The 27,110-nt window shown below is 35.0% G+C and overlaps 1 protein-coding gene across 32 annotated transcripts in view; it reads left to right on the forward strand.

The window, feature by feature from the left end:
• Positions 1-27,110, forward strand: part of MAPK10 (mitogen-activated protein kinase 10) — a 300,681-nt gene that overhangs the window by 235,829 nt on the left and 37,742 nt on the right. For 25 of the 32 annotated variants that reach the window (XM_014854142.3, XM_070505438.1, XM_070505440.1 and 22 more), the window contains 2 exons: positions 14,444-14,626; positions 18,652-18,776. In XM_014854142.3, the coding sequence (XP_014709628.1) occupies positions 14,444-14,626; positions 18,652-18,776 (308 nt within the window). Of the gene's footprint in view, positions 1-3,923; positions 3,996-14,443; positions 14,627-18,651; positions 18,777-27,110 lie in introns of all 32 variants that reach the window. The other 7 variants (XM_070505423.1, XM_070505431.1, XM_070505444.1 and 4 more) reach the window with 1 other exon arrangement.

A 27,110-nucleotide genomic window follows, 5' to 3' on the forward strand; every position in this document is an offset into this window, starting at 1 on the left:
TTCCTCTGATTTCCTGGCATTAGAATATTTACATTGTGTTCCATGAATATTGTTTCTTTTTCTTACTTAGGTTCACGTATGCAAAATATGTGCATTCTCAGTTTATTTATGCATATCAGTAGTCTTTTATAATTCCATCTTTGCATTGAAGTTTAAAAAAAATGTGCTTTGGTTAAATATCCAATTAAATTTATAACTTTCAAAGCACAAACTTTTCAAAGAAATAGTGTTCTGATTTTAGAAAACTTTATTAAATCTTCTATTGTATTTTGAGTTATCCATTGAAGGAAAATCGATCAAAGCACATTGTCTGAATCCTGTGCTAAATGAAGATATAATTAGGTTAAGGAGAAAAGCACTGTGCTCTGAAAATCATGTTACCAGAGCCCCTGAAACATTTGCCAGGATGCTGGATTGAAGCTCACATAGTCCAAAGTGCGGATCACTATCCAAGCCATTAGACAGAGTATAGAAGTGGGACTATAGTGCTTGCTTTCTTTAGATTTAAACTGCCAGGGCCTACACTGTATCATTTCTATCTCTTTGCTACAAGTAAAGAAAAGATAATTTAGTATAACCCAATGCCTGACAAATGATACAACCCTTGAGATTTGCTCACTTAGAAAATTAATAAACATATTTTGGTAGCACCAAAACTTAACAATCTTTCTAAGGAAAGTGACTCAGTTTCTGAGTGTTACAATTGCAATTGAGTCTGCTTTCTGCCTATGGGAATACTGATGATGGGAGGGGAAACATAATGAATCAGTCATAAAAGCAACCAGAATTCTACCTGGGTAGGCTTTGTCTACAAAACTCTTATGGAGATCCAAATTCTGTATCAGACTTTCTCAGAAAGCATCAAAATCCACTTTCCAACAGTGATTGAATTTGCTAATTTCTTCTAAGGTCTGTGCACAGTCTGTATTCATTGGAATGTCTTAAAAATTTCATAAAATAATCCAGAGTCACCATGATATATATATACATATAGTTGAAGGAAGGCTTACCACTACCCCTCCCTTCCTGTCCGGATAGGATTTAGTATCAATTCTTATATTACCTATTTTCTGTTTTAGTCATGATGATTAATCCATACAATTTGGTACAATGGCATTATCTTAAGAAATAACCCTGTCTTGAGTATATAAAAGTCTATATAAATTCATGTGCATATATCCCACATTGTAGCTCATAATAATGGAGCTCATCAGTTGCAGGCCAAGGCTTAGCACTTAGGTGACACAAGCATGGATAGTCTGTAGGCATAGTGAATACTAAGTAAAGTTAAATGGGAGTTGGAAAGGTTTCCAGGGTACTGTCACCTAGAAAAGATACATGAAAATAAAGAACATGGAATTCAATATGTATTCGTCAGTAGTTCAGATCTAGAGTTTATATCTCTGCATTATTTTTATGCAAATCTTTGTGATCTATTAAGGCTATTTTGGATTCTGACATGAAGATAAATTTCCAAAAATATTCTCCTTTTCCTTTGAAATATCTGTATCCAGCAGAGCCACACAAAGGAGCACTGGGAGAAATACCAGTTATTAATACCAGTTATTAAACCAACAACCATCTAGAACCAATTGAGGCTGAAGCAACATAGGGACTGAGATTCTGTTTAGGTTGTCTGTTGCATAAAGGCACATGTGAGACAGAGGGAAAAATCAAGGGATTTTAGTCTGAAAGATAAAAATTTGCCAGTTTCGGGAGGGGCATGGTCAGGGATCATAAGTTATATTCACATATTTTAAAATTATTATTTGGACAAAGGAACACGGTAATTCCTGTTTAGATAATGAAGAGAAGTCCCACAGAGTCAACTGTGGTTCAGTATGTGGAAAGCCTTTCTGAGTGGTTTCAACGGGGAAAAGGATCATCCAGTGAACGACGAGTTTCCCTCATTGGAAAGATTTCCTTACTTTTTATATATATAATAAAATAAACCTTTCCTATATACATATTTAATTCTAATATATAATTCGAATATATGTTTAATTCGTGATGATATTTAACTAATATTTATTGAGGACTTACTATGCACCAGGCAATATGGAAGGATCTTACCAGGCACAATCCCCTCAAGTCTTTTAAAAGCTTCTACACGATAAATGCTATTTATTATCCACATTTCAGAGGATAAAATTGAGATTGAGAGCGATGAAGTAACTTGGCGAAGATTAGAAAGCTTATGGAATCAGGTAGAAAGCAATGGAATCAGTTCTGCAACAGAAAAAAAGTGACTATTTGCCAGAGATATCATAGAAGAGAGTTTTTGCATTAAATAAAAAATATAAATGATATTTTCTAAGTCCTAAATAGGTTTGTGGCAGAAACAGCCTTTCCCCAAATGTTTGAATGGACATAGGCAGGAGAAAACCCTTCTTTTTGAGTTTTTAGCTGTCTATGTTTTTTGTCTATCTCTTCCCCAATATCTATAAAAAATAGACTGTAAATAGCAACTTAGATGATCACTTTGGACAGTAGGATAAGAATACTTGCAATTCAAAAACAAATACATTTTCAGAGATCTTTTTCTTTTTTCCTTTATTCAAAGATTCTCACAATACCAGCCTCTTGTGAGACAGACATTATCTGAGATTAGAAATGCATTAATAATAAAGGGATGCACAACTGTTTGCTCTATCTTTCCCTGATATTTTTGCATGCCACTTGCTTTCCTAAAATGGAAGCAAAACGAATTTGCTTCTCTGGGTATGCTTGTCACCTTCAAAGCTGTAACCATTTCTTTGCAGTGATCACTCTGGGTGTTCAATCAGACTGTGGAAACTCTGAGTGTAACCTGAGCGAGATTTTCACATTGGAAAGAATCTCGTGAGGAGTTCTTTAAGCTCACTGCCAAATTACAAGATGTAATTTGAAGAGTAAGTGGAGCAAAATCAATACTGTGCTGCTATCTTAATGCCTTTCCCTATTTGCTCCCCATCGGCATCCCTCATTCTAGGTTATTTTCCCTCATAAGAATGATGTATCTCTTTATGACTTTTCAGTAGGAACACGTGAGTAACCAAGTATAGTTCAAGAGAGAGATTTCCCTTTCTTGCTTTGCCTTTCCCAGTTTTGCCCCCTCCCTGAGTGTCCTCTGCCCTAGCTTCCTGGTGTTAAGCTCTGGATGATAACTGGTAATAGCAGAGAATAATTTCACCTTGAATTCCAGGTTTCATTTGATTCACAGTCTCAGAAGAAGTGTCAGCTCTTTAAAGCATGTTGTTAATTTCATGTCAAACCATCTCCTTTTGAAAGCCAGCATTTCTTACCATTATAAAGCAACCATGTTTACAAGACTAAGACGAGGCTTCCTGTTTAGAAACATACTCTTTTGATGGGAATCAATGAAACTGAGCTAGCCTATTCCAAAACGTTCATTCTTAAACTGGCATTTCACTTCCAGAAATTTATTCATATTTATAAATAAAAGTAAATATGTTTTGTAAAAGAAACCCTTTGTTTTGATGTTGCTGGCAGTTCAGCTTTTCTTTTTTCCCCCAAATATGGTATACAAAAGAATAAAAGAAAAACTGATTTGCATTTTTCCCATATTAACACAATCTAGAATAATTTACAATACAAATCAGTAGGATTCTAGTAGATAAATGAAAATTAGACCTTTTAAATCAGAAGCTAAATTAATCATTGAATTATAATTGCAAAGTAATATTATCATACATTAGGTAGCATTGAGTGGCGTTGTTAGTTCAGTTGCACAGTAGAAAGGGCCCTGACATTCTTATGTTCTCTCCATTTCACCATTTTAAAACGCTAATAATCATAAGACTGTCTTCTTATCCAGTCAGTGAAAGGTCAGACCGTTGCTCTATGGCATGGTAGCCAAGTGTTTTTTATTTGCTGTTCTATTCCTGTCTTCTTGTTTATCTTCATTTCGTTTTTGTTTTCAGTTGACATGTGGTCAGTAGGGTGCATCATGGGAGAAATGATAAAAGGTGCAGTGCTGTTTCCTGGCACTGATCGTATCCTTCTTAGCAGCCAGTGGTTTCTGTGGGTGTCATTCTCAGTCAATTCCCTTTGTTCTCAGATACAATCCTGCTGATGGTATATATTCACTTCCCTGAGAGGGATTCAATGAGCTGCCAATGTCAAATATTTCCCAGCTGACATCCTGGTAGAGTAACCTTGTTTCCTAGCAAGATCTTACATGGATAACACAGTGTCAAATATGAAACATTCAACATGATATCAACAGGTCTGCTTTAATTCTATGAAACAAATAAGAGTGATATACTCTTTTTTATTGTTTTTTCGTTGTAGATGTTTTGAAATTAAGTTAAATTCATAGCTAGATAATAAATGACAAAATCTTTCAGTTTTGAGACTGAAGATTTATGGTTTTATATGGTAAGAAATATTCACTTGGCATGAAAATCTTTAATCTGTTAGATTTATGTTCACCCACAAATACAATAAGTTTATTTTCACACATATTCAGAGAGCATGCATGTGAATTTCATTTTACAATTGATTGACCTCTTCTGAAATTCTTTTTGCTTTTTCTCTTCATTTCTAGGAATAATAGCTCCAATTCCTTCTCTTATTTTCTCCACATTATTAACAAGTGCAATAATTAAAACCTCATTAATTAGTAATGATATAAAATATCTGAAGAAACAAATTTATATCACTTGGATAAGCGAAAGTGATCTGCTCTTAGGCAGCTAATGATCAGCAAGTATAGATTCTAGAGGCTTTACGGTATTAAACAGATACGGACGGTGTGTGATTATTTATGGGTTAGTTAAGTATGTGCCTACACTCAGTCACTTAGGAAAATATTGTGTCCTCACCATACCGAAGATAAAACCTCTGCTTAAATGATCAAAATTCAAAAAGAAAATTGAACCTATAATAATGGGGTTTTAATGTATAATTAAAGTGAATTTAATTACTAATATAGTCTATCCTAACCATATTTCGATTAGCCATTTGCTTTGGGGATTAATGTATTACATATATGGAGATATATATATGTATATAGTTTTATACGTATATTCTCTGTGTTTTAAAGGATCAGTTTAGGAAGTGACTGAATTAGGCACTCAATTTTTGTTGAGTGCAAGAGTTTAACTTAAAATGTTTTATTTAGTTAAAAATAAAGCTACACTGTTTTTATTTCTATTTTTACTAAAAACTTTCTTCTAGTCTTATGTATAATACATGATTATTGCAAACATTGTTCTGTCTATATTGCAGTTTTGTCTTCTGCACATACATTTTATTAAATAACGTCTATAAGTTTACCACGTTCATGTTTATGTTAATGCTATTTAAAAGTATGTTGGCTTGATAAAAACTAAATTCTTTCAGATTTCCAAGAAACAAGATTTCTTTGATTCTCAGTGAATTATAAACTTGAGTTTCGCCTTTGGACATAAACATGAAACAGTTATTAAGTTCTGGCTAATTTTAGACATTTGATGAAAATAGACTCAATCTGTTAACTCTGTATTCTTTGCTTTTTCAGAAGTTCATTGTGGTTGAATAATTGATGACTGAAATGAATATTTGCCACCTGTAAATTAAAATGATTGATTTTCATTGCTTTCCTTACATTTTCTATTAAAGAAAATCAAATCAGATTTCCACAACTGAGTTATTAAATACGGGTTAACAATTCTTAGAATCTATTTCTTGGAAGAAGTTGCTTGGGGATCATTTTTTAACTCCGGTATCACAATCCGTTATGAGTAAAGCCTTCAGCTGTTGCTGTTAAAGTCGCATATTAGATGCCCTTTCAGTGCCTGAACTTAATATTTTTATATTGAGTTATTTCTGGAGCTCTCATATAGGAATATATTTGTAAATTTCCTGAAGGCAAATGGGATTATTTTCTGAGTGTAGGGTGTGGTCTTTTAATGATTTCAAACATGTTGGTTAGTTTAAATCAGTCTTTTTCAACACTGAATATCATAAAGTTAAACTCATAAAATGCAAGACTGATTACTTATGTTTTAAAATTCCCTATTATTAGAAAAGACATCTGAAGAGGCAATAAAATTATTAAATGGAGCTAGACATATACAATATGTCTACTATACATCTATACAATACATGATAAGGAGTCATATTATTTCTAATCAACATATCGTCACTTATATGAAAACACTCTCAAAATAAATGATTGATGAAGGTATGAGCGACATATATCTCTTCAATATATAAACCAACTCAACAACAAAACCTAAAATATGAATAAGGTCTTATATTCTTTCTGTTATACCTAAAAAAAATTCAACACATTATTTTTAGCACTGATAAATTTAGGTATCCAAAAACAGTTCTTAAAATTTTATATATTTATATGCTACTTTATTAGTAGATGTATTTTTAACTGCATATTAATTGAATTTTATTCAAATCAAATGTTTTAACTCTCTACAGAAGAATCAGAATTCAGCTATTGAGAAGCTTTTCTTTTGGGAGATCTTGTAATGAATTTCATCACAGAAGACAGTTTACATTAAAAATTATAAAATATTTTATATTATACAAGTGAATTAATATTAAGTATATAGCTTTTGAAGAAGATCAATAAAATGAACACACGTACTACCACTCAAATTGAAAAATAGAACACTACCAATACCTTTGAATCTTTTTGTGTGTTCTTCTCCAGTCACCCCAGAAGTCACCACAGTCCTAAATGCATGTTTTTATAATTTCCTTGACTTTCTTTGTATTTTTACCACATGCATACTTATCCCTAAGCAACAGATGGTTTAGTTTTATGTGTTTTACATATTGTACTATCATTATTATTTTGTGACTTGCTTTTTATTGAAGTTAACATTATATTTTTGAGATTTATCCATGTTGATGCTTTAGAAATAGTTGATTAATTTTCATGACTGTATAGTATTCCAGTCTATGAATATTCTACAGTGAACCCATTCTCCTGTAAATAGACTTTGGAATATATACAGTTTTTGTTTTTGCTGTTATAAACAAAGATGCTATGAATATACATCTCCAGGAGAACATGGGCAAGGTTTTCTTATCAAAAATGCGTGGGCTTATAGGCGTGCACATTTTAAACTTCACTATGTAACATCACATTGATTTCCAGAGTAGCAGTATCTAAATATAACTGTCTACTCTACATCCTCATCAGCTCTTGGTGTTGCCAGATTTGTTTTTAAATTTGTTACTGATCTCTTCGATATAAGATACTATTTCATTGGAGCTTAATGTACATTTTGTTAACTACAAGGGAGGCTAAACATCTTCTCCTGTGTTTATTCATCATTAGTATTTTCTTTCTTCTTGGTAAAGTGTCCTTCGTTTTTTTAAAATAGTTTTTTTTATTGTATTTTTAAAAATTGGTTAGTAGGAGTTCTTTATATATTCTGGCACCTAATCTTTGTCAGTTTTATGTGTTGCAAATATCTTCTCCCTGTATTTAGATTATTTTCCTGTTTTATTTTATAGCAATTCTACAATCTGTTTTTATGTCTTGTTTAAGAATCCTTTGATGCCTTTTTATTCTCTTGTAATTTTACTATGAATGTTTTAGTTTAACCTTTTACGTTTAAGCCTTTAATTCACTTCGAACTGATTTTTGTGTGTGATTTGAAAGAGGGATCCAATTTGTTTTATTTCAGTTCCATTTACTGACTAGCTTATTCATTTTTCACTGATCTATAGTGCTGTCTCTGTCATAAGTTTCCACACTTTGGGGAAAGGAATGTTGGATTCTGGGTTCTATATGCTGTTCCACCGGTCTGCTTGTCTAGCTCTACACCATTACTGCTCTCTCTTAATGAGCACAAATGCATACTATGCACTTAAATTAGGTGGGGTAAATACCCCTCCTTTTTTTGTCTTCTTCAGAAGTATTTTCGTTATTAAGCAACCATTGCTCTTCCATAAACAGTTTAGAATTGGCTTGCTAACTTCTATAAAAATATCCATATTGGTATTTATATTGGAATGTATTGAATCTATAGTTTAATTTGTGGAGACTTGCTATTTTAATTCAGACAATTTTTATCTTTTTCTGAACACAAAACGATCTCAGCACATGCTAATTTAGATCATTACTACATCAACTTAGACATGCTACCTATGGCCAGTATTTTAGTTCTCTTTGTTTAGCCTCATAAATTGACAGAATTATAATTTTATTGCATGCAGGTAGAGTTCGTATAGATTCATTCTTATGATTATCATTTTCTTGGCTTACCGCTACTTCTTGCAATTTGGCCCTTTATTTTAAGATTGTATTCTTTCCTCCTGAGGTACACCTTTTAGAAGTTCTTTAGTGGGAGTCTTTGATGATAAAGCTCTGCTTTCTGGTTGGGATTCCCTGGTCAAAAGATAGTTTTGTTGAATATAGGATTTTAGGTTGATATTTATATTCTTCCAGCGTTTTGGGGGTGTTATCCCACTGGCTTTTTGTTTCTAGTACTGCTGGTGAATAATTAGCTGTCAGTGTGACACTCATCTTTGGAGATAGTCTGTCCCTTTTCTCTGCCTTCATTTAGGATTTTTTTTGGTCTTTATTTTTCTGTTTCCCTACCATGTGAGTAGGTATGGATTTCTTTTTGTTTATATACCTTGGAATTCACTGCGTTTCCTGAATTCTGACCTATCTCAAATCACTGGAATTTCTCAGCTTTTGTTTCTTTGAATATTTTCTCTCTCCTATTCTTTACATCATCTCCATGAAAAAACTCTAATTGGACATAAAGCAGATATTCATTTATTCAATAAATACTTTTTGAGCACCTACCATGTGCTAGGCACTTTGTGTCTCCAGGGATGTATCAGTAAACAAAACTGACTAAAATCCTTGTCATCATGAAATTTATAATAAAAGGTGCAGTATGTTGGAAGGTGATGATGGCTAAGGGATAAGAGGGATCAAAGTGCTGGGATGGGAAGCAACGATTGTTCCCTTCCTTTTTAAGTTTAGACATAAAAAGTTTTGTCACGATGCCTCATATGGCTTGTTTTGACCTGACCTCATATAAGCTTGAGTGCCCCTCCTTAAACTCCCTTTTATTTAGTGTTGTACCCAGAAATGGATGTAATCTTCCTGAGAGGGTCTCACAATACAGAGTACAGTGTCACCAAAACTCCGCTTAAATAGAATTCTATACTTCTGCTAGTGTTAGGAGCTGTTTGTATTAGCTCCTTTGTTTAAAGTCATTTTATTTACTAATTTTAAAAGGACGCTGATGTTTTTCAGCTATAAAATACGGGTGTCAAATTACATGATCTCCAAGGCCTCTTGCTAGTTTCAAAATGCAGATCGAGTCAGATCCAGCCTTTGTGAGACCAGAACACCATACAAGGTGTTGTGTGAGGGTGTTGTGTTCAAAAAATAATTAGCATCGCAAATATGAAATTAGGTCTTGTAAGGGGCCTGTGCGAATGAGAGGTTAATGAAAATTCTACCATTGTGACACATATTAATATACATTGCATTTGCTTATATGTCAAATGTCTCTCCATTTTTTGCTTTGCAAATAAATATAGATTACAATAATAAATAGATTTATAAGACGACATAGATTGTGCTGAAATCCATGTACATCATGCTTCAAATATCAGCCTTTGGAGATTCTGTGTCCCGCAGCATTCCATTAGAATCTACTGCCAGGGAACAAATGGCCTTTTTAGACTGTCGCTTTGAGTTTTTTATGTATTTTAGCTTATAATATTTCCTCTTCCTGTGCTCATTTATTATGAAAACAGATGTTAGCTACAATTGTGCATTGTCACTTGTTCATATTTCATGTTAGAATTTGAGGGGGACTACTGATAGGAAAAGAATATTTTGAAATAAAAAAGGTAAAAATATTTTTAAATTATCAAAACAACTCAAGACATTACCATGAAAATCTGAATCCAGGACTCTGTCATATGTATATTTATATGCTTCTATCCGGATCTTTACAATTGCCCTCAAAAGTAAAAGTACTTTTACTTTTAGATAGAGCAAATTCTATCATAGGCAAATATGGAATAAATGCTGAAATATATGGTCCAATATTTTGAACTGTATATTGAATAGCTTTTGCACTTTCTGTAAGTAGCACCCACAGGTGATAGCAACACGTGATTTCATTCCTTCCCTTGATGATGATAGGCAGCCCCCTCTCCTGCTGGAACCCTAGGTGTACCACTTACTATTATTTCTTATGGTCTTTTCAGGAAAGCAACACAGAGAAAAGGGATAAATATTAAAATTTTCTTTCCCTGAAGTATTTCTGGGTGAACGACCCCTAAGTTTTCCATAGCAAATAAATGTGGAATAATCTTTTGGTGAAACTGATCCTATTCTAATTTACATCATAAAACTGAAACGTATTAGTACTTTATTCTTAAATCTGAACTTAGAAGTTCACAAGAGAGTGTTAGTATATTCTACGCTAGTATTTCTCAAAATGTATTCCAGAGGTGACTGGATTGCAATTACTGTTGGTGTTTTTGTTTTTTATGATACCATCTAAGACCTACGGACTCGGAATCTTTAGACCAATAAGGAGAGGGAAGGGATCTATATTTTTGTAAGTTCCCTATGTAATGAATATTCAAGTTTCGGAACCACAGTTTAATATCATGATGCCTAACAGAAGGCATGCATGCCTTCACTTCCTTGTTGTACATTCATTGCAGACATTACTAATTGATTATAGTGTTCTTTCCTACAGGGCTAGCATAAAGCCACACAATAATACCCAACACCGTGCCAAGGCAGCTGGTTGGCTTGCAATCTAAAAAAGCCTCCCCTGAAACTGCTCTAAACAAACAGTGCTCTTAGGCAACATTATCTGTAAAAATGTAGTTAAGAATTTGGAGACAAACAGTGATATTCTTTAAGTTGCAAATAGATGTCAGAAAATTTTTGCACAGAATGTTAAATAGAAGGCTTGGAGCAGAGTAGAAAGCAAGTCTGAATCTATGCAGGTGTCAACTCTGGAAACTGTATTCATGAGAACAAAAGGTAATCATTGATGGAAAAAACCTTAAAAAGAAGATACAGTAATTCAAAGGGCACAGCAAAATGAGGTCATTAAACAACTCTTTAATGTGCATAGTATAAATTATGTTCATACCCAGAAAAGAAGACATTTTTTGTATATTACGTTCAAGGCAGTTTGTGACGTATTTTAGAAAGTTCTCAACCAAGGAAGTTAAAGGAGTGCCTAAATGTAGGTTCTGAGCTAACTGATAAAATTAACTAGAATAATTTTCAATCTTAGGATTTCAGATACTCGTTTTTACAATCCACACTTACTTTGTTTTAGTCATCTATTACAATACTATTTATTGAAGGCATTAATAATAGCCAATATTTGTGCATTATCTTGTCAACATACTCTATAAAATCAAACATTTTGTAATGTGACTTTTTATATAGTGAATTTAGATTTAAATGAGAAAATTGTCAATTTCTATTAGATGACATTTTCCCATTTTTGTTAAATGCTTTTGGTAACTGTAAGTGTAATAATTTCTGAAATAGCAGAGCAAAAATATAAAAAGATATATTTATTGTTTTTTTGATAACAGCACAGGCAGAAATTTACAAATATTTAGATCTTGACTCATATAGTATGAAAAAGACCACTTACGAGTGTTCTAAAGCAAATGACTCTTTTTACAAAAATAATTTTGGCCATTCTTTTTAAAAAATATTTGCTATGTTAACATTAGTACATAATCATAAAAATCTAGCTAATATTTTATATATTTTTAAAAAATCATCATTGTGGAAATCTGATGATTTAAAAAAATTTCTTTTAAAAATATATCACCTTATTTTCTATTTAAAATATTAACAAAATTAATTGTTTTTTGTGAAAATGTTGACCTGAGAGACTAGGGAAGCAATTTCAGAGACATTCTTTAAGGGGAATTTCTTGTGACAAATATACCATCAATTTCATGGCCAAATTAAAGCAATTTCTACCACATCGGTTTTAAACTTGCTCTTTTCCTTACTGGAATCTTTGGAACAAGCTCTGGACTTGGGGCCAGGAGATATGATTTTTCAGTATTGGCTTATTTTTGGTTAATTATGATTATAAAGAAAAATCATGTGGCGATCTAAGTATAGTTGGATATAGTGTTCATGTCACAATCCTGTGAATGTCTGGAAAACAAGCACTTACCGCTTAAACATAACTATTTGTGTTTAGAGGAAGAAAGAACTTGAAATGGATTGGTTAAAATAAACGCACATACTTTTAAAGATGATTATACCACATATTTGCAATTAAAACATTCAACTATTTAATTGGTAAAGATTCTTGCCTCCCTTTTTGTAAACCATTACATGAAGGATCACAGTAGTGTTTCATCTAAAAACCCATCTAAAGTAGGATGGTACACTGTGTGCTTCCGTAGACTTTAATTATAACTTTTAAAAAAGAAACATTTTAGCTGTTCTTGTTTAACAAATTCCAGAATATTTGACTCTCCTTAAACTTGACTGTAAAAATACTAGGGAATTTTGGGGGGGAATGCTACTAAAAAAGCAAGTAATTTTTTTACTGACTAACTTTAGCTAAATTTAACTAGAATATAATAGTGTCTTAGGAGAATTTTTCCAATTTTGTGAAATGATTCCTTTACAAAAAATCTGACAGCTTCTTTGCCCTTATTTTTAGCTTGACAGCAAGTCCTTAGAATTCTAAGGAGGGTTGACCGATGATTAAATGATGGCTTTGGTAGGGCACGATAACCTAACTGTATTAGAGAGAAGACCTCTTCTCATACTTCACAATGTAAGCACTGAGATTTATTTAACTATATTAATGCTCTCTATTTAAATATGACTAAGTAGTTATAGCTTACCTATATCCATGGTACTAACACAAGTATTTGTCTGAGTAACTTTCAATTCTAATCTTTTGTAATTTTTTAGTTTCTTTATTTCTAATGATTCTGACTTACTACTGTATTTTCATGCACGTGGTAACTTATGTGACCTTTTATTGAAACATGTTCTTGTTTAATTCTCCCTACTGTTTTAAAGGAATATTCTTCAGTTTTTCCCACTCTCACTTTATTTCTTGATATTACACAATCATATATTTTTTATCCCAATAACTAAGGGGATATGTAATAATTTAAATTTTATTTCGCCAGATTATAAGGGAGGTAGAAGAAGATTTGCAAATTAGCTTGATTCTATCTTTGTTTAATCTCCTGTCTACTTTGTTTGCATTATATATTTATTTTTGTTGAATATAGTTAATTTTGTCTTCTGTTAGGACTTTCAATCTTTTTAGTCCAACCCTACTGAATAGCTAGGGGTAAAGATTTTACAAATCTCAATTAAGTAATATTATGGTAAGGTCCCTGAACTGTCACAAATTACATTAACAGAAATGAGTTAATTAACTTAACCCTGAAGAATAGCGTTGTAGATTGAAGCATCATGGGAGAGAGCAGTGCCTGTGAAACTGGATTTAAGGATTTCTAAGGCTTCTGTCATTCATGGACACATGGCAAGGAAATCTGTTGGAAATCAGCTTCTTCCAGTTGGTTCTGGAGAGTTCTCGTGGGTGGTGTCTATTATTCTCAAGGCTCTGATATATCAAATATTAATGATAGATGAAAAAGAAAATCTCAATCAGTGTGTATGTCTGTCAAAGACTCCCCAATTTTGGAGGGTATTAATTTTCATAGAGAGGTAATTTTTTTTGTAGCCTTCTCCATATTTAATGTACTTTTGAAACACATACACTTGGATGGAAATCTGTTGTCTTAAACTGAGTATCCTATGTTTCCCATCATATCTCATTGAAACCAATATTCAGGATGCAGGGCACTACTATCAGAAGTAAGAACAACTGTGCCTACTTTGATGATAGAAATTTTTTAAGCCTTGGGTGAAGAATTATTGATCCCACATATAATGCATATGAGTAGAAAACATTAATAGATCATGAAATTTCCTATTTGGTAGAGAAAAGAAGAAAAAACCTTAAAAGAAATTTAGGAAAGATGTAAGTGAATCTTATAAAATATTTGTTTGTCATTTTTACAAAATAAATGATTGAGGTAATGTCATGAAAATATGATTATGTGTCATTATTTCTCTTCTAATCACATGGTTATGTAGAAGTTTGTCTCAATATAAGAAATCCTTCTTGTGTTATCTAAATACCTTTCATCTTTACAACCCAGAGGTATTTCATGATACCCTATTTTGTTACATGATGCTAATTCTCCAAAAGTGTATATGTTCCAGAAGCGAACTTAAAATTCCAAAAGTATTCATTGCCTAACAATTCTGATTTTATATTTTTGTCTTTTGTTGCTTATTAAAACTCCAGTTGTATTGACGACTGCTCAGGATTCTGAGAAGCAGATTAGTCCCCCAACTAGTTAAAGGCAAGAGCTAGTGGCCTGCACTTCTTTTTGCCCTTAACTATTCAATTCTCAGATATTGACCAGTGGAACAAGGTAATTGAACAACTAGGAACACCCTGTCCGGAATTCATGAAGAAATTGCAACCCACAGTAAGAAACTATGTGGAGAATCGGCCCAAGTATGCAGGACTCACCTTCCCCAAGCTCTTTCCAGATTCCCTCTTCCCAGCGGACTCCGAGCACAATAAACTCAAAGGTACGCCCATCAGGGACAACTTCAGAACCATTGTGTGGGTGACGGGCTGAATAAGTGAATGGTAAAAACTCCTGTCTTTAACTTGAACCACCTCAATTTAAGGAAAGGTATCTTTAAAAGATCTTTCTTACAAAGGGGGAGTGGCCAAGGATTTTAGACCTGTCTGGATGTTCAGAGGGAAGGATAGCAATAAGGTGTGTGACGGTGGTGTGGGTTGACTATTTCATTGGGCTTATTTATCATCTTGAAATTATTTTGCAGTGTAACTTTAAAAGACCAATGTAATATGCATTGAAATTATTGTTCCACTTCTTTTTATTACCTGGAAAATATTTTCAACACAAGTTTTTGGTTGTAAAATCCTAAAGATGCAGGTATTTGAGTTTTATTTGTATTTTATGGAATGCTTAACTACCATTTTTTCACTTTAGAATGACAAAAGAGATTTTACCTACACATTTTATATTCCATATAAACACTTTCATTAATAAGCAATTCTTTCTACTACTATCTCTGCAGTTATGAACTTTAGTAACAAATCTTATTTTCTTTACCTAAAAAACTGGGATAATAATGGCTGTCATAGGATTGGAGACAAGGAATAAATTTGGCAATATGTAAAGTATAATATAAATGATAGGCTCATTCTTATTTTAATTTAGGAAGTTCCAGAGAACCTGATTTTGAGACATATTAGATTTTTCCCCCTGCCTGGGCTCAATTCCTTGAAATCTGTGTAAACCTGTGCAAGTTGTCTAATCTCTCTGTACCTCCTGTAACAAATGAAGGCAGAAAGTGTCTACCTTAGAGGGTCATTGGAAGGATTAATTGACTAAATAATTTGTCGAGCACTTGGAACAGTGCCTGGCTCACAGTAAATGATCAGTAACTGTTAGATATAAAAGTAATAATTAATGCAATAATTATTATTTAAAATATATCTATACATTATCCAAAAAGGAAAAGGATACATGCTTTTGAGATTGTACCCCAAATGTTTGGTAGGCAATTAGTTAGCTACACTTAATTTATAGCTGATACAGACTGAAATGAGACAGAGAAACTAAAATGTGGCGCTGCTCTTTCCCAGGGTCTTAGCATCTCTTCCCAGCTTTCCGCTGGTGAGTTTTAAATGTGCAGCATTGTTTCTGTGTTTGTGACACTTGTATTGCACAGTTGGGTTTCTTCCCTTAGCTGCTTGCTGAGTGGCAACAGATTAAATTATTACTAAATCTACTGTTTTTAAGATCAACCCTGGCTATACGCAGATTGAAGAAGAGCTTGTTCTCTAAGCAGAGGTTTTAAAGATTTGATGTCTTTATGGTGCTAATTGATGTGTCAGGCAAAAGGAATCTTTTCATATGAAGACACTTTTGTAGGGTAACAATATGGAGATGAGAAGGCCTTGATTAAATTATTGGAGATAATTTAAACAGGACTTGTAGAAAAACTATTAAGTAAAATACCATGCTTCAAAATATAATTCCATCATACTGGAGTTTATTTTTTGGCTTTTTAATCCAATTTGAACCTCTATGATTACCTTATATTTGCAAAAGACAAACTAGTCTACATATTTATAATTATTTAATTATAATTTTAATATAAAATTAGAAAATTATAAAGAATTATACAAATAATCAAAGGAAAGAATTTATTCTACTGTTATTAAAAAAAGCATAAAACATTTACTTGCAAATGAAAGAATAAAAGATGAGGAAGGGAAACTTTTTCCTTTGCCTTAATTTGTTCCCTACAAATAGTATTGATCGTGTTTCTTAGATGATTTGGCATTACTGTAGCTCATACCCCTATTGATGAGGAGCCCACCCCAATCCACACCCTTTCTAAGAAAAGAAACATGGGTGGGTTTGATGGTTGCATCTATGGGACGGGGGTGTGTGACTGTAGGAATAAAATCAGTTACAAATCAAAGAGATCTTTGATCAATGAAATAAATAAATACAGCTCTGTAGGGCCTCCAGGGGGTCATTGGCAATGAGAAAGATTAAATATTGAAAGTAAATGTATAAATATTTCTGTACTTTTGTTATTCTTGTGAGCTTCAGTTTGAAAGTAGCAGAAATCAAAAATCAAATATCTAGAATTGAGATCCCCAGAAAAATTACTAATAAAAATAAAAAGTCTTACAGTCTCATTTAACTAGCGATTTTTTATAAATACAGTCATGCACCGCATAACAACGTTTTGGTCAATGATGGACTACATATTTGGGGGATAGTCCCATAAGATTTTACCAGATAAACTAGGTGTGTAGTAGGCTATACCATCTAGATTTGTGTAAGTACACTCCGTGATGTTCACGCAACGCGAAATCACCTAATGATGCATTTCTTAGAGCACATCCCTGTTGTTAAGTGATTCATGACTGTATATAAGTAAGTAATATTAATAAATACATGAAAAGTGTATTTATTAAAACATAAAAACACAAGAAAATATTAATGTCTGAGAACATGTGAAAAAATTGATAACTACATTTTAACTGTAGTATAATAAAAATTATGAAAAAATACATAGACAAGACTAGAAGAGAATATCCAATAAGGAGAGTTTTGGCCACTAGATGGTGGGGAAAGTTGGTTTTTCTGGATTTTATGTCTTACGTAATTTCTAAATTTTCCATAATTAACCTGCATTTCCTTAAAAATCAGAAAAATTGCTAAATAAAAATTGTTACATTTCCATGGACTCAAACACATTGCCTTTTTCCTAATTTAGCAAGCCAATCTAGATTTGTTCTCTTTAATTTGAAGTTTTATCATATATTTGGAACAAATTGAATATTTTCACTGTAAAACGTTCAGATCAGTTTGGAACTACATTTTCTGAAAAATTTCATGTATTTTTAGAGATTAAAAACTGAATGTCCTTTAGCAATGTAATTAAATGCACTTACTGATTATCACCAGATGATTTTCTTTTTGTGTGCCTGGCAGCTACACTGTACCTGGCACACAGTAGACATTTAGTTATTTTATAAACTTAACTAGATCCCCCCATCGATTTGATTACTACGTCTTGTGGATTCTTTCTCTCAAATCTACCCCTTCTTCTGTCTCCTTGAAGCTTCTGCTCCTGTTCAAGTTTCATCCTTTCTCCCTTCCTCAAAAAGTGACCCCTCACCTCCTTGCCTCCCTCTGGACATTGCTTTATCTCTTTTCCCAGCTCAGAAAAGCTTTTAAATGAGCACTCTCCACCCACTTTAACTTCCTCCCTTTTAAAAACTTTATTCTTTTAAATTTATTTTTAATTATACGAGCAATACATGTGCATATTCTCCCCTCCTCAGAGGTAACTACTATTTTCAGTTTGTTGGTTACCTTGCAGACATTTTCTACGCATTTGTATACGTACACAGAGAGGCAGGGAAATGTTTGCTGTTTTAATGGGAAGGGGCAGACTACACAAATGGCATCATGATCTTCAGATCATCCTGCAACTTCTTTTTTCACTGAACAACATGTCCATGTGAGTACATATAGATCCACGTCTTTCTTTTGGACTGCCAAACAAGTCCATGATGCAGTTGTGCCATAGCTCATTTCATTGTTCTATGGAAGGAAATGTAAACTCTTGTGAGAAGTTTTTCCTTCCACAGCCAATGCTACAGCGAACATCCTTCCTGGATGCTCTTCATGAGCATGTGCAATCGTTTCTCTAGGCTGTCTACCTGAAAGCGGACCTGCTGGGTCAGAAGGTATTCACATTTTAATAGATACTGCCCAATTCGCATCCAAAAAATCTGTACCAATTTACGCTCTCACCAACATGAAGGAAATTACCTGGTGTGAGTGGATAGTATACTATCTTTTACTTTTGCAAGTCTGATCAATAAAAAATATTTTCTTCTTCCACTATGCATTTCCCTAATCACTTGAAGTTACCTGACATTTGGAAAGAAGGTGCTAGTTGGTCTTGTTTTCTTAATTTCCTTTCCCTCCAACAAATTTCTTTGCCAAAATGAGAATTTTACTAATTGTTTTTCTCATTCATCGTTTCAGCCAGCCAAGCCAGGGACTTGTTGTCAAAGATGCTAGTGATTGACCCAGCAAAAAGGATATCTGTGGACGACGCCTTACAGCATCCATACATCAATGTGTGGTACGACCCTGCCGAAGTGGAGGCGGTAAGGCACAGGCTTATTTTACTTTCCTTCCACAAAAATGTCGTAGTAACTGGATGCTTAGTAGTGAAAACTGAAAGAGAATTAGAACCCAAAAGAACACACGAAGGACCTTCATAAAATTCCTAAGTCACAAAATTATTTCCTTCCCTTCTAAAAGTTATTTTCTTCTACCTAGGCTTTAGACACATTTCTTTTCAGGATTTCCTATGAGAGATGGTGATTTAGTCCAGCAATCCTTAGCTGTCCATGAAACAGTTCCTTTTGTTTTCGTTAAATTGTTGACATCACCAGCATCTCCTCCTTTTGTTTAATTATTAGCCTCTCCTGATGCTAAAGTAGCAGAAAACGTCATAGACGACAAGTTGCTTTGCCTCTATTTTCTTTTTTTTTTTTAAAGATTTTATTTTTTCCTTTTTCTCCCCAACGCCCCCCGGTACATAGTTGTGTATTCTTCGTTGTGGGTTCTTCTAGTTGTGGCATGTGGGACGCTGCCTCAGCGTGGTCTGATGAGCAGTGCCATGTCCGCGCCCAGGATTCGAACCAACGAAACACTGGGCCGCCTGCAGCGGAGCGCGCGAACTTAACCACTCGGCCACGGGGCCAGCCCCTGCCTCTATTTTCTTGATAAGATGCCTGCCATTAGTAGTGTGGTACTGAGAACATATTGATTGTTGAACTTTCCCAGGCCATTGGTGGCTCTGTGAAACCTTGCATGAATTAGGTGAGAAAAACTGGGTATTCCAAGAAGAACATATTTCAGGTTGATTCTAAATTGACAACCGTGGTAAGGTGTATCTTAAATGCAGACATAGTTTAAGAATCTTCTCAGAAGCATAACTCTTTGTTATTTTTGTACTGTTTTTCTACCACTTAATATCTTCTCTCCAATCACTTTCTCACATCTTTGCCTTTTTCTTTTTCTCTGTGTGGAGCCATGCAAGGGGTATTGTTGTTGCCCGTGTGTGTTCTCTAGGCCTCCTGATGGAAATGTCCTTTTGTCCATCTTTTAAATGTTACTATCAGCCATGTTACCCTTTCCCCAAAACATCAGAATCTCCTCAACTTCTTAGAATACCTGTGCTAAATGATCTCATTTTCTTTTACATGATACCTTCAAAATACTTTGCATTGGTTCTTAACCTTCTATTTGAAATACTCTGTTGGTTTGTTTTCTTGTGTCCTTCTCTGTCCCCGAGTATTCTTGCTCCAGCATACTTTGGCTCTGCTTCAGCCTCCTCTCCTCTGCTTCAAGTGTGCTTGCCCATGTCAGAGATGCTAGATTCAACTAACATCTTTCTTATCCCTTTGTTTTTCACTGGAGAAATGAGATCTGACCGATGGGAGTGAAAATTAGGTAGAATGAAACTTTGTAGACATATATTTAAAAAGCGACTTTTCATACTAACCCTATCCTTAAGCATTCAAAAATGTCAGAGAAGACACTTCTGTGAGAAATGAGTCTCCCAAGCGTGGAAACTGAGGTGGAACAGTCCTTGACGACATTTTCTTAAGATCTGTTCTCTTAAGCAGTTTTACAAAGATGTTGAAATTTCAGTTTGCTTTGAATTAATTTTTTGTCACTTGATTTAATTCTTATAAAATAAAATCCCTAAAATTTAATATTTCTGAGTTTAATTATAATACTCTTAAAACTAAAAATCTAATGCTCTTATGAGTAAATTGTAGAGTCTCTTCCAGTCTCTTATTCTTGGGAGGTACTTTCTAAGATGTTCTTCAGGTGAAATAAAATAATGAAGTAGGTAAGAGAAAGTATGATTATATATATGTGAAAGTTAAGTATAAGAATTTTTGCCTCTGATGATTTTCAAGAAAGCACTTTAGATTATGTTGATAAAAATTTTAGAGAAACATAAATTGTTTGAAAGTGTTTCTCCTCCTTTATTTTGATAGTTCGACTCATGTGGCACATTTATGTTTCTTTACATCTAACGTAATGTGTGTAATCTGTTTTTAATGGATTGCGGCCTACAGTCTAATTGGAGTCATAAAGTCTGCACTTGCAATTCACTGGTAATTATGTTGCCTATAAAAGAGACAGTTGCTTAGAATCTACAATAATGTATTAATGAATATTATCAATGAGTTTTTAAATTTGTTTCAACATTTTATGAAAAATTCCTTTGAAGGATAGAAAGATGAGATTTAGGGTACTAAAATGGCTAGAACCTGTTCCTCAAACATTTCAATATTGACATGCTGGGGCATGGATCGCAACAACACAATTTTAGGAGAAGGATCTGATAGAGCCTGAAAGTCTAGGAGAAGGGTTCAATTAATACACAGAAGAGCAAGCACGTATTTAACATCTAGACTGGAACCGTTGGTTATAGAAGGGGAAACATGTTTTCCTTCTGTGTCGTAGTGAATACGTTGGAATCCTGACCCTGGGACAAGGACAGTTCATGACTCTGTGAAATGTATTATTGAGGTCACAACTAGGAAAGACAGATCCTGAAGATGCTAGAAGCAGTGGCCAACTATGCTTTCTGCAATACCCTTAGAATTAATGCCTTTGTTATTGCGTGTGAACATATATTTAAAGTAAAATGACGTTTCTTTACAGATACATGGCACAGCTGTAATGGAGTGATAGGTTTCCTGCCAGGACCGAGAAGACTGTTTTGCAAAATAAACTTTGGCATGTCTCTATAATCCAAGTAAATGGAAGTATCAAATAATGAGAATTTCCATGATTAGAAGTCATCCAGGAGATCTAAGCTCAAGCAGCTTTCAAGTGACTCACATGATGTTAGAGAGGGAAGGAAATTCAAAGATGAGAGGAAAGAAAAGTAAATTTCATTGGAAGAAAATAGAGGCAAATGGAGAGTGATAAAGGAGAAACTGCAAGAGAATGTAATGTCTTCAGGAAAAGTAGACAGGAGAGTAGAGAAATGCTATGTGTACTAATCTATTAATCATGCTGCAAGCTGTCTTATCACATGTTTCCAAAAGTACCAGATGAAAAGGGAAGAGCGTATGAACGCTGTCATAACTCTGAGAGAGAAAATTACTCATGTAACCGTGAAGTTGAAACTTTAAAGAATTGAATGTCAAGGTTAATAGTGATCTGTGTAATAGACATCAAGATTTTGAAGTTACAACTGCTCAAATTATTAGCAAGTTCTTGTTCAGATAATGTTCACACCAACAAAATATGTGCCCCAAATAGAGCACAGAGGCCACATTTAACATCAATGCTGTTTCATGAAACAGTTGGAAGGCATTCTAACTCTGTTTCAGTATTCATAAAGAGGGTGAGGATGTGATACACAAACGCTATTTATTGAGTTGTATGCATTTTCACAGGTATGAAAGATGGGTTAGGTTTGAATTTCTGTTCTGCCACTTCCTAGCTAGCTTTGGTTAAGTTTCTTTTCTTTTTTTTTTTTGAGGAAGATTAGCCCTGAGCTAACTACTGCCAGTCTTCCTTTTTTTTTTTTGCTGAGGAAGCCTGGCCCTGAGCTAACATCCGTGCCCATCTTCTTCTACTTTATATGTGGGACGCCTGCCACAGCATGGCGTGCCAAGTGGTGCCATGTCCACACCTGGGATCTGAACCAGTGAACCCTGGGCCGCCGAGAAGCGGCATGTGCGAAGTTAACTGTTGCGCCACTGGGCCGGCCCCTGGTTAAGTTTCTTAACCTTTCTGCAATTCAGTTTTTTAACTAAGAATGAGGAACAGCCATACTTACTGTACAGTGTTCTTCTGAGAATTTAAGGAGTTCGTGTACATAAAGTGTTCAGTACAGTACCTGGCAGCCAGTAAGGATCGTATAAATTATTATTATTTTCATTATTATTACTATTACTGTTGTGACTTTTACATGCAAAGCTTTACCACCTCTTGATGTTAGGAAAGAGATAGATTTGGTGAAAAAGACCAGCTGACAAGAAACTGCAGAAATATTCTACAACATTTAAAAAAAAATTAATCGCTGAGAATGATCTGGTTCCTACAACAACATTTTAAAGTGTTGGTCCTTTTTTTGCTGATGTATACAGACCTCTGCCTTGCCGAGGGTGAGAGAATTCAGTGCCACAAGTCTAAACCAAATAAAGATAAATTATATAGTTTGTAAATCCTATTAAAACCACCCTTATGAACTAGGGGATATTCAGGGCTGTCTGGGGGAATCAGTTTCAATATCCTCCCTGGGCCCTGTTGGAGGGAAATATGGAAATGACGATCAGTTGCCTTGTTTCTTACCAGATTCTTGAGTTTAGCGACCCTGCTGGGGTGAAGGGTGGCCTTCAGCCTGCAACCCCCAGGAGTAGGGGTCTGGAGTTCCTGTAGGAGCATTTTCGTGAATTGCAAGCTGAGAAGGAGTTGATTAACTGTGTCTCAGGGCGGATAAAAGGGGGGCTTAAGGAGAACATGAAATGCGGTCACCATTTTTTAAAACACAGTTTTATTTCTCACGGAGACTCCAGAGCACTCTGAGAAACTCCTGAGAGCAGGAGCCTCACTAATGGCTTCTGTAATGGTTCTGCATTGCTAGGGGGAGAGGAGATATGCTCAGCCACCGAACCAAAGACATCAAAACCCAAAGTAATCCTCATAAAGAAGCTAATTAAAAATGCATGGGGTCAGAGAAGGACATTTCTTTATTCCACAATTAATGACAAAAGGGAGAGTCAGGACCTGACACTGGAATCATCGTCTAAGGAGGGACTAGGTACTAGGGGCCAGGCTCACGGCCAGCAGTCATCAGTCAGACTCACTGTTGTGTTGAAGGCTCTGTCTCAGAGAGGCCCACAGTCGGTCCTAAGTGGTCAAAACATTGCTCTGGCAATCTGGACAGAGGGGCAGGTTGGACCAGCCAGGCAGCTGGTATCTAAGAACTTTGTTCTTTAGTGCACTAGCCCTGGGTACTTGAGAACCCAGAGGAGGAGTGACAGGCAGCACAGGACCTTCTGCATGGTAGCCATGTCAGTTACAAGAGAGAATGCTAGGACAGAGGTTGGAACATGGGGCTCCAGCTGAGGAGCAGACTGAGAGGTTGGCAATGTTTTGGGTGGGAATGTAAGTACACATGCCATCCTTATAGAGACCAAGGGAAAAGCTGCGACTAATCCAGCCAGTATGAGTGGAGCGAGGTGAAAGGGAAGTAAGCCCAGTGCTGAGCTTGTTTATTATTTCTTACCTAATTCCAGATTAATTTGGGAATTGGGACAAGGCTGGGTGGAGAACAGATCCTGAGTTAAACAGACTGGTCTTCAGATTCCCAGTGAGAACATTACCTGGGAAACAGAGTAACACTTACATGTATTAGTGCTGAAGTTCATTGAAAACAAGCACATGGAAAACATAAGCCCAGAATAGTCAGTAATGTTACACATTTGCTGTTTGTTTATAACATAAGGTAATTAACAGAGTCTTAAATGTTTTACTAATATTATTATTTACTATTTCATTACTTTAGGGATTATGTTATTTTTTGCCTACAATAAAAGAATTTATAGGAACAAGCTAACCTGACTATATTAAGCTCTTTCATTGCAAGGCCATCATAGATTTCATGCCCTTTTGAGCAGAGTTACTATCTGACATTATTTTAGTCATCTTCTTGTCTGCTGTTGTATCTTATTGGTCATTACCAAAGAGAACACATGGAAAGGATGAGCAATCATGCAGGAAGTATGCAATATTTTCAATCTTCTTGTGACATAGATGTGTAAATTTTGATGTTATGTGTGTCCGGAAATCTGTTCAAGGTAAACCTTAAGTGAGAGCTTATTATTGCAGAATAGTTTGGTGCTGCAGTTCAGCAAATATCAACATTCAGGTTTATCAGCTCTACAACTGTGAGCAGCCACAGGGATGCTGGACCAGAAACCAGGATGGGGAGAGTGAAATAGGCAGGGCGTGGGATCAGAAAGCATTGAGAAGAGAATCGGAAGCCTGCGGTCGAAGTAGCACAGGTTCCAGAGCTTGGTCTGAGCAATCCACAGTGAGAGCTGGCACAGATACGTGGACAAATCTGATAGGGCAGGCGGATAAGACCAGTTCAGGAGAGACATGTGGTCTGAGCTCAGAGGTCTGAGCAGATGCCACCCTAAAGGGCATTTAAACAGTGGCAAAGCTGAGGATATTTTCCAATTGCAGAGCAAAAGTCAAAATCAGATGCTCTTGGAACAACCCTGAAATTAGCAACAGTGGGATGCCACTACCAACACCAGTAGAGGAGATGGTCTATTGGAGCCCATGGGTCCTTCCCAGTCGGAGCCGGGGTTACAGACACGGAGGAGATACAGCTGCTTCTGGAAAGAGGAACGAGAGAAACGGCCTGGCTGCTCCCCACTCTCTCCATCTCCTAGTACTGTCTCCCTCCTGTTGGCTGAGACCCGCCCTAGGTCAGCTGATAGGTGAGCCTGGGAAATGCAGCCTACGAGGAGGGCCGGCTCGTCAGACACAGAACAGATAAAGGAAGAGTGAGGATTGTATCTGTGGGCAAATAGGCCCAGGGCTGGTACTCACCTATTCATTCTTTCCTCGTTTGCAGCTCTAAAATCCCTGACTAGGTAAAATTGGAGTAACTAACTGGTCAGGCATACTTAATATGAAGAGAAGACTTTGCCTGTTGGAAGGGTCGCTCAGGGGCCTCACTGGGTAAAAGTGAAGAAAACATTACCCCTAATAACTCCTAATAACTTTTTCATTTCCTCAGGTGTCTTGTGATTTCTTGGCAACCTGATAGTCTTGGCATAAGAGTGTTTCTCATTGGGTTTCCATCTGAATGTGTGTACTTCCTTCCTTTTATATGCTGGTGTCACTTTTCCAGTGTTTGTTCTATGGTTGATGGCCTGCAGCTAGCTGAGCCAATGTTGGACGCCATGTCCTTGGGGGAATAAGGGAGCCAGCCATCTGCTTTCCTTTAGGTTGCTTTAATTCTACTCTTCCTGTTGCCAAGTAGGTAAAATACACTAAAAAAGACGTCTATCGTTCTTTCTTCTCACTCACTCTTTGTTATTTCTTCCTTCTTTGTCTTTCCTTCTCTTCTTAACATTTTCTTTTTTTTTTATCCAGCCCCTACAAAGCTGTTCACAGAGGCTTTGATTATTTGTTAACAGTTTAATATTTATTCATTCATTCTATAAATATTTATTGAACCCACACTGTGTGTCCAACACTGACCTAGCTGCTGGTGAGTCAGCAGCAAATTTAATAACAAAAAACAAGTTCTCTGCTTTCATTGATCGTCGTGCGTTTTTATTCAGTTAATAGCTAATGGAAATTTTTATTGACTGGGAATCTTACAACATCATCTTTGAACATAAATTATCTGTCTTATTTACTATTTAACTTGTTTAGTGTAAAATTTTCTGAATGTTAAGAAGAATCTGTAATAACTTGTTCATCTCACTGTTAATCAGTTATAACTAAATTGCAATGACTGTCTTCCAGTCTTTAACCTGATGTGCATCAATTGCTTGAAGATATTTAACAAATTATGTTATATATTTAACACAGTATGATCATCTATCTCTAGCCGTGATTTTTAAAAACCTATTTGGCTTTGAATATAAATCAATGTCTTGACCAGGTTTTAGTAACTGAAACGCGTAGATTACTATTGAATAATCAAAGAATCCTGAAGTTGATATACTAAGTAATGGAAAGACTTCATTTATAGTTTAAAGGTTCATCTATAAATATATTGACTATTTGGGGCCTTCAAAGAAAATTCAAGTGGTTAAGGGTGATGATGGGGAGTTATTCTCCTTTTCTACTTCTAATTCTCTTAAATCTATTTTTATAGTAAAAGCTAATAACATTTGATTATGAATACCATGTGTTAACTTGCTCTGTTAAACCGACTTCATGAATGAGTTATTGTTTGTATTGTCTTCATTAACTACGACTTAGCCCATTGTCTTCCCCTGAATTCTCTTGAGTCCATAATAAGTTCCTAAGGCAATGTGGTAAAGAATAGGCTTCTAAATATATTCAATTTTAAATGTATTAAATACATTCTGCCAGACTCAGAATGTATAAATTTAGGAATAAGAAAAAACATTAACTAGCATGAATATGAATTTGATGCATCTAATGTTCAAACAGTTCATCAGTAATTGTCCATTTTTTGGCAATAAGCCACTGAATAAAATGTATGTGCTTGCTTCAAATACTTTATAATCTCTTTATTAAATTGGTGAATCTGAGTTTAACACTGTTGTGTTAAAAGAGAAGTATCCAGAAGAGATGATTTAAATGAGTTATAAATGAAAACAGCTCTCTGTATAGGCCGTATCTGTCCCATTGGGAGGAAAGGAGAGTAAAGTCTTTATACCTGACATTTCCCTTTGGTGACT

The sequence above is a fragment of the Equus asinus genome, chromosome 3, assembly GCF_041296235.1.
Source record: "Equus asinus isolate D_3611 breed Donkey chromosome 3, EquAss-T2T_v2, whole genome shotgun sequence".
Lineage (NCBI taxonomy): Eukaryota > Metazoa > Chordata > Mammalia > Perissodactyla > Equidae > Equus > Equus asinus.